Source organism: Archocentrus centrarchus, chromosome 17, assembly GCF_007364275.1.
Source record: "Archocentrus centrarchus isolate MPI-CPG fArcCen1 chromosome 17, fArcCen1, whole genome shotgun sequence".
NCBI lineage: Eukaryota > Metazoa > Chordata > Actinopteri > Cichliformes > Cichlidae > Archocentrus > Archocentrus centrarchus.
The window spans coordinates 2,313,567-2,322,194 of record NC_044362.1 but is presented as its reverse complement, the minus strand read 5'-3'; the positions used below and the strand labels follow the sequence as shown (position 1 = coordinate 2,322,194).

At 42.1% G+C, this 8,628-nt stretch overlaps 1 protein-coding gene across 1 annotated transcript; it reads left to right on the top strand.

The window, feature by feature from the left end:
• The first annotated feature begins 849 nt into the window (after positions 1–849).
• ccr9a (chemokine (C-C motif) receptor 9a) lies at positions 850–4,220 on the top strand. The gene is made up of 3 exons (XM_030751504.1): positions 850–978; positions 2,316–2,381; positions 2,466–4,220. Exons 2-3 carry the CDS (start codon positions 2,316–2,318, stop codon positions 3,552–3,554), a joined length of 1,155 nt encoding a protein of 384 aa, XP_030607364.1. The 5' UTR covers positions 850–978; the 3' UTR covers positions 3,555–4,220.
• Positions 4,221–8,628: the final 4,408 nt, after the last annotated feature.

The following is an 8,628-nucleotide window of genomic DNA, read 5'->3' as shown; positions in this document are numbered from 1 at the left end:
CACTGGCTTTCCCGCACTTCCTCTTTGGTGTTTGTGGTGTTGGAGCTTCTCTGTTTTTCAGGTCATGAAGCCTTTGTTTCCCAACAGGCCTTTCACCCATATACCCTCTCGAACCCATCAAAACAAGTTAGAACCAAGGAAAGGTCTTCTTTTTTACCAACAGTACTGTGCAAAAGTCTTGAGCCAGCTTTCATCTGTTTACATGTTGCAATGAAAATGGAAAATGGGTGGAGTGATTTATTGAAACATGCACAAACACACATGGAAATACAGGATATGAGCAAAAACAGAGTTTGTACACTTCTAACCTGCCTGAAAGTCAGTATTTGGTGTGATCTTTATTCTTCAGCTCAGCCTGAACTCTCTGCGGCGGCTTTCAGTAGTCTTCAGGAACAGTTCTCAGGGCTTCTTGAAGGACATTCAAAGTTCTTCTTTGGATGTTTCTGCCTTTTGTTCTGTTCTCAGTCCAGACATTGCTGCAGTATGCCCTCCCCTTATAATACCTGCCGCCACTGATGTTCAGTGTGTAATGTGGCACACCTCAGTCTTTCCTCCCTGTTTTCCTTCCTTAAGAATGGCTTCCTGACAGCCGCCCTTCCACTGGGACCATTTCTGATGAAGCTTCAGTGAAGAGTAGATGGATCAGCTAAAGGTCCAGATGCATCTCTCAGGTCCTGTGTCAGGTCTTTCACATTCAGGGGGGTTGGGATTCAAGGGGTTTTGGATTCAGAGGGTTTTGAATTAAGGGGGTTTTAGTGTTTAGGACTCAGGGGGTTTTAGATTTGGGGGTTTTTTTTTGTGCTGTTCAGGTGTTTGAGCACTCTGTTTTCAGCTCTGCCTCTTGCCAAACTGTCTGCAGCCCCTCCTCTGACAGCTGATGTAACTTCTGTCTTTGTACGTCAGTTTGTGGTTTAACGGACTCAAAGTGAAAAAAGCGGCAAACTGTGAGACGCAGCTAAGACGAACAGACGCATAACGGTGAGTCCACATCTGTCTGTCCGTCTGTCTTTGTTCTTTATTTCACGGGGAAAGCTGCAGGCTTTCACTCAGATTTCTGAACAGATCTTAAACAGATTTTTCTTCATTAACCATCCTGTGATAATGCAGCTGTGAGCAGATCTGAGGTCAGATCGCCACAAAGTCTGAGATTTCCTCTGATCGAGTTATTAGTTTTACCAGAAACATGGCAGTAAATAACTATTAGATACCTGCACTTCAGGATTTTACTGCATAACAACATAGAGGAGGTTTGTTACTCACAGATGCTTCAGCAGAAGTTAAAGAAGTACTCTGCGGTCAGTAAAAGTAGTACTACCACAGTGTTGAAATACTTAAAGGTGAAAGTACTCTGTAGGCAGATTTACATACGATATATACAAAGCGCTTGATTTTAGTGATGTTCAGTAAATTTAATCTGGTAAAAGTTTCATTTTCGTAATCACTGAAACATTCAAACAAGTTGTAGTTTGAAGCTCAGTGTGATGAAACCAGTTCAGCTAGACGCTGTTTCTTTAATCCTGATCGTCATCAAATGAATTTAATTTGATGTCTGTGTGTCTGAAAACATCTGAATTTATGAAAATGAGTTACAGAAACTGAAAGTTTAACAGCAATTTGTTCACCATATTCCAGTCAGGGCTTTTGTTTTGGTGAGGATGCAGTATGTTTTACTGTACTGGAGTATTTTTACAGTGTGGGATCGGTGCTTAGTGGCAGTAGTAGTACTTAGTAGTAGTAATACTTTTCACAGTGTAAAACTGCTTCAAACAGTGAAAATGCTTCAAACACAGTAAAAATACTTCAGACATAGTAAAAATATTTCAAACACAGGGAAAATACTTCAAACACAGTAAAAATACTTCAAACACAGGGAAAATACTTCAAACACAGTAAAAATACTTCAAACACAGTGAAAATGCTTCAAACACAGTAAAAATACTTCAAACACAGTGAAAATACTTCAAACACAGGGAAAATACTTCAAAGAGAGTAAAAATGTGTCTGTGTGTGAGAAAATGTCCTTTACTTGAATTTGACTAAAAACAACGTGCAGCAAGTGAAGCAACACAGCCTGAGTCAGAGCAACAGCAACAACATGCCACAAACCGCAAAACCATGTGACTGAGAGTTGGAGGGCGGAGCCTAGACAGGGGCGGAGCCTAGACAGGGGCGGCGCGGCGCGGTGCTTCACCTTCAGCTTTTTGTTCTGTTGTTTTTGATTTTATTTCCTTTTTCTTCTTTTGCTTTTTGGAGGTTTTGTTTGTTTTCTGGGAACTCGTTTCACCTGTTCTAAACCTGCACACCTGTGTTTGTAGATGGACAACCTCTTCAGTGTGAACGTGACCTCCATGGATGACATCATCACAACAATGATCACAGAGGTAACTAGCCCTGATTATTGATTATCAGATTATTTATCAGAGGTGTTTTCAGGTGTGCTCAGGTGTACTGTGTCTTCCCATCAGGATTCATCCTACTTCGGCCCCTCGACTACCCCTGACGACTACGACAACTATGACTATGGAGACAGCTTCCTGTGTGACCGGCAGTCGGTGCGGGAATTCAGGAGTCACTATGAGCCACCACTCTTCTGGCTAATTTCCCTGGTGGGCGGAGCCGGGAACCTGGCCGTGGTGTGGATCTACCTGAACTACAGGCGCCGGCTGAAGACGATGACTGACGTGTATCTGCTGAACCTGGCAGTGGCTGACCTGCTGTTCCTGGTCACGCTGCCTCTGTGGGCGGCCGAGGCATCGCACAGCTGGATCTTCGGCACCCCCCTCTGCAAAATAAACTCCGCCCTCTACAAGGTGAACCTGTTTAGCAGCATGCTGCTGCTCACCTGCATCAGTGTTGACCGCTACATTGCCATCGTGCAGACCACCAAGGCGCACAACTCGCAGATGGAGCGCCTCCGCTGCAGCCGGATAGTGTGCACAGGGGTGTGGCTGCTGGCACTGCTGCTCGCCACGCCCGAGTTGGTGTTCGCTGAGCCCGCCAAGGTGGAATCGCAGGAATACTGCCGGATGGTGTTCCCGGCTCAACTGGGAAACAACACCAAAATCCTGGTGCTGTCACTGCAGGTGAGCATGGGCTTCTGCCTGCCCTTCATCGTCATGGCATTCTGCTACAGTGTCATTGTGACCACGCTGCTCAAGACCCAGGGCTTCCAGAAGCACAAGGCCATGCGTGTCATCCTGGCAGTGGTGGTAGCATTCGTTGTGTCACAACTGCCCTACAACAGCGTGCTGGTGATGGAGGCGGTGCAAGCAACCAACATCACCATAAAGAACTGCGATCACCTGAAGGCCTTTGACAAGGCGGGACAGGTGCTGAAGAGTCTGGCCTACGTGCACGCCTGCCTCAACCCCTTCCTCTACGTCTTCGTGGGCACGCGCTTTCGCCGTGACGTGCTGCATATGCTGCGCTGCTGCCGCTGTGTGCCGCCAATGACCAAGATTCAGTTATCCAGCAAGTCCAGCAGGAGCCCGCTGAGCTCCACCCGAGCCTCGGTGATGTCTGACAGTGAAACCTCACAGGCGCTGTCGCTGTAGAAACCGTCACCATGCAACTTCCTGTTTGTGCCGCTGCAGCTGCCACAGAAGACCGGTGCAACGCTGCAAATGTAGAAAAAGCTGGCGTTTTTCAGAAGCTTTTATTCAACCCGTGTGCTGCTTCACCCCAACATTCACCCACACAGACAGTCCAAGTCAGAGCCCGCTCATCTGAGAAGTACCGTCACCTCATCAGTCAGTAACATTGACATAGTCAAAGGGCATGAAGGCTGGTGGTCCCTGATGTTTAAGGTTTTTAAGATTTGGGGGGATTATTAGTCAAAACAGAATGATTTGAAAAACCTTCATGAGAATGTATCACCTCCATATTTTTTTTTTGTGGACTCTTCCAGTAATTTCTCAGGACTTTTCAGGACTTGCTTGTACAGTACCACAAAATGTGACTTTTCAGCTGCTGTTTTTGGAGACGGGTTTTCCTTTTAAAGTGTGTTTTTTGTTATGTTGAAGTAAAAACTGAGCCACAACTGTAAAATAACTGATGCTGTATGTAGTCCTATATGGGGTCTAGTGGTGTGTTTGTGTTTGTGTGTGTGTGTGTGTGTGTGTGTGTGTGCGTGTGTGAGTGCGTGCGTGCGTGCATGTGCGTCACACTGATGTAAATTGTTTTTTTTTTTCTGAGTTAAAATAAACCATGAGTGACAAAAACGGGGAAGTTGTGACACTCTTTTCTTCACATGCTTCCTACTCTCATTCTGTTTATGATCTCTGTTCTGTAAAAATGCCTCAAATACTCCTCAGCCCTTTCAATACACACATGTCAGTAAACAAATCATTATAAATCATACTTTCATCTGCTAATGAATCAAGCTTTCAGTGCCAACACAGTGCAGAGTAGCTTTATAAACTGAAGTCCTGCAGAGGCCGATCGTCTCATTAACAGTGATGCAGCCTCGAGGCCGAGCCTTAAATCACCTTAACTTTAACCAGCAATGAATTCATTCTTTACAAATACAATTTTAACTGTTAGAGAAAAAATTATTCTCAGCCATCTCACCGATATGCCATTGAGTACAGCAAGTTTAATACCCACTGATATTTGTTTAGAATCTTTCTCTCCGGTTGATCTTTCAGAGTTAACCTCAAATGTTACTTCCTCCAAGCCATCAACATGTATACAAGATGTGTTCCTATAAGACTACTCAAAGAAGTCCTACAGTTAATTAATGCTTCAATCTTAAATATGATCATCCATCCATCCATTCTCTTCTGCTTATCCTGTTCAGGGTCGCAGGGGGGCTGGAGCCTATCCCAGCTATCATAGGGCGAGAGGCAGGATACACCCTGTACAGGTCGCCAGCCTGTTGCAGGGCCTACACAGAGAAACAGACAACCATTCACACTCACATTCACACCTATGGGCAATTTATTTGAAGAGTTTCAGTCAGGTTTCAGAATTCATCACAGTACAGAAACAGCATTAGTGAAGGTTACAAATGATCTTCTTACAGCCTCTGACAGTGGACTCATCTCTGTGCTTGTCCTGTTGATATTGTTGACCATAGTATTTTATTACAGAGATTAGAGCATGCCATGGGTATTGTAGGTAGGGGAGAGTGGGATAAGATGAGCCACTTTTTACTTTTTTGGTTCTACAGACAAAATTAAATGACACAGGAGTACAATAAAAACATCAATTCTTAATTTGGTTTGTTGTCTAACAAATGAAAATATAAGAATGAGTCTATAACAAACAGCTTTGGAAATATCACACAAAAAAGTGCTCCAGTGGCTCAGTTTGCCCCAGGCACGGGGTAAGTTGAACCAGTTCACAGGGTAAAGTGACCTGTTTGTTTTTTCCAGTATTAAAACAGGCATAAACAAAGAAATTATTTTTCCAGACAAAGCCATTTAAATTGAGGTTACCTGATACAACGCAAATCCAGCTAGGTATGGTTTGATTTTTTTTTTTTTTTTTTAATTTACCACTAATAAACAACAACTTTAAGGTGAGGGTATAAATGAAGACTACTGTGATGATGGCATAGCACCACATGAGTAATAAAACAACCTTAACATATTCAGAGACAAAACCCATATTACTTGAAACATGTTCAATTACAATTTTACATCTTGTCAAACTGTTTCACACCTTTGAACTTGTGAGAATATAGGAGGTTGAACTTGAACAGCAGTGCTCATTGAGGACATCTACTCAACATCCCACTCATAGCGGTTGCAAGGAAAAGAATAAAATTGAATTGAACTGAAACTTTACAATGACAAAATTACCAACTGAGAGACCAGAGTTCCCGGCTCTCATACTCTCAGGCGTCAACAGGTGGGATGGGGACTTTCCTCAGAACTGCTGAACTCTGGGATTTTCCTTTTTGTTTGTTCCTTTTTTGACGTTGCTGGTTCTTTGGTATTTGTCACTTCTTTTCCTTGCATTTTCTTTCTTTGGAATAAGGCCATGGAATTGGTCTGCAAACGTTTTGATGTGGTCAGCCAGCTTGTTCTCCATCTCCTCTGTAAAAACCCCTTTGCTTTTGCTGTTCCGCTCCTGCCTACTACTTTCAGTTTTCTTTTTTACTTCACTCTTCTTTATGAACCTTCACAATGTTGGTCTGTCAGTGTTTCTGTCCTTTGCCACAGTGCTGATGGATTTTACATCCTTAACATCTGTCAGTGCCCCAGTTGGTCCTTCTCTTATACATGCAATGTGAATTTGAAAAAATATGGCTTGCAGTTATTGGTTTTTGGCAGGAGTAAGTTGAGCCAGTGGTTCAATTTAACCCATGGCCTTTGGCTCACTTTGCCCCACAGCAACCATTTTGGACAAAATGGTCCAGTTTAGCTAATAAAGCTAGGGTTTATAGTTTGGGAATCCACCAGCATATACCATGGATAACAATACCTTAAAATAAATTCATCTTGATATAATTTTCATTAAATATGAAATACTAAAAATTTACTTTGACAAGGAAAAATTGGTTATTTGTGGAAAAATATCTTACCACTTGTCACATGTACTCCTGCCTTTTTCAGCAGCATTGAAATGATGACTGCCACCTAAAAGTAAGGTCACATGACCCTAGAAAAGCATAGTTGCTAATATACAGGGGGTGGGTCATCTTACCCATTGGCTCTTCTTACCCCACTCTCCCCTACTGCACTGCAGTGGTTTGAATCATATTTATCTAATAGACTCCAATTTGTTCATGTAAATGGGGAGTCTTCTTCACACACTAAGGTTAATTATGGAGTTCCACAGGGTTCTGTGCTAGGACCAATTCTACTTCAGATGAGAGCATCTGTTTGAACATTGAAGTTTCCTGTGAGAAGGTGTCGTCTGCTGCTTCCACTGCTTTTAGTTTTTATCATTTTTACAAAGTGAACATGGACACGTCTGCTTTGTGTAACCTCAAAATGATTTCATCACATCTCTCTGAGACACGACAATAGGAGGCTAAACAGGAAGCTGACCTCAGGGCTGTGTAGTTTCATGTTTTCATAGGTCATCAAACAAAAAATATATGTGACAGACAGGGAAGTGAGAATCAGGAAGACATGATTATCAGCACGCCACAGCAGCAGAACCAGAAACGTCAGCTGTGAGCAAAGGTTTCATACACTGATAGCACACAGAAAAACTCAGACGTGAATAACACCCTAACACACAGCAATCCTGACAGAACCTGACAGAAGCAGCGTTAGCCCTGCCCATGGTGCTGACTCAGAGAAGAGCTTTCAACCAAGAAACTCCTGCCTCATGTCACATATTAGTTAAGACCTTCACGTTGACAGGCTTGAATATCTGCACCAAATTACAACACCACAAATGCAATAACAAATACATGCAGGTTATCTGCACAGGTGCGACACACAGGCTGAACAGAAATACAAAAGCAGCAGTTTTAAAGATCCACCAGCAGAGGGGACATCCTCCCACAATAACTGAAAATATAAAATAAATGTAGAGGTCAGGATTATAGCCTCATTTCTAACAGAAACCCTTCAGCAGACATCTTATTACTGTCTGACAAACTATTTTGCCCTGATTTGGAGGCCTTGCCCTAAACTTTTATCCAAATACCTTTACTCACCCCTGGGTTAGAAAAGATATAATACACATTCCAGCAAAAATATGTTTTCAATATTAAAAATACTCATTAAATCAAATCAATTTTAAGTATACTGTAAGAGACATTCTGTGATTAACATTTCTATGAATACTTTTTGATAACATCCTAGAACAGACACAAAAAAATTTCCATGATAAACAAATTGCAGAAAGTACATAATGCACTACATAATGTTTATTTATATAATCTATAACAATAAGCCAGATATAATGCACACTTACAAGGTATACACGTCATATTATACTTGTGCGTATACAGGAATATTACTAAATAATGCACAAATACAACATAATCTGCTGATATCAATGCATTATGTATAACATCACTATAATCATAAGGCAACCATGCTGTTTACATTTGAGCAATATTGCTGAGCAGTAGGTATGGCTTTAATATTGCTCAATGATGAGTCATAGTCTGTACAATTTGTGGCCATGAATCATCCCTGACCAACATGTTACACAATGTTCAGCCAATCAGAAGTTGGCGTCACAGGCTAATCAATAAGGCTGCAGCCTAGAACTGATGCTACTACACTGCTCAAAAAAATAAAGGGAACACTCAAATAACACATCCTTGATCTGAATGAATGAAATATTCTCATTGAATACTTTGTTCTGTACAAAGTTGAATGTGCTTACAAAAAAAAAAAAAAAAAAAAAAAAAAAAATCACTCAAAAAAATCAATGGAAATCAAATGTATTAACCAATGGAGGCCTAGATTTGGAGTCACACACAAAATTAAAGTGGAAAACACACTACAGGCTGATCCAGCTTTGATGTAATGTCCTTAAAACAAGTCAAAATGAGGCTCAGTATTGTGTGTGGCCTCCACGTGCCTGTATGACCTCCCTACAATGCCTGGGCATGCTCCTGATGAGGTGGCGGATGGTCTCCTGAGGGATCGCCTCCCAGACCTGGACTAAAGCATCTGCCAACTCCTGGACAGTCTGTGGTGCAACATGACGGTG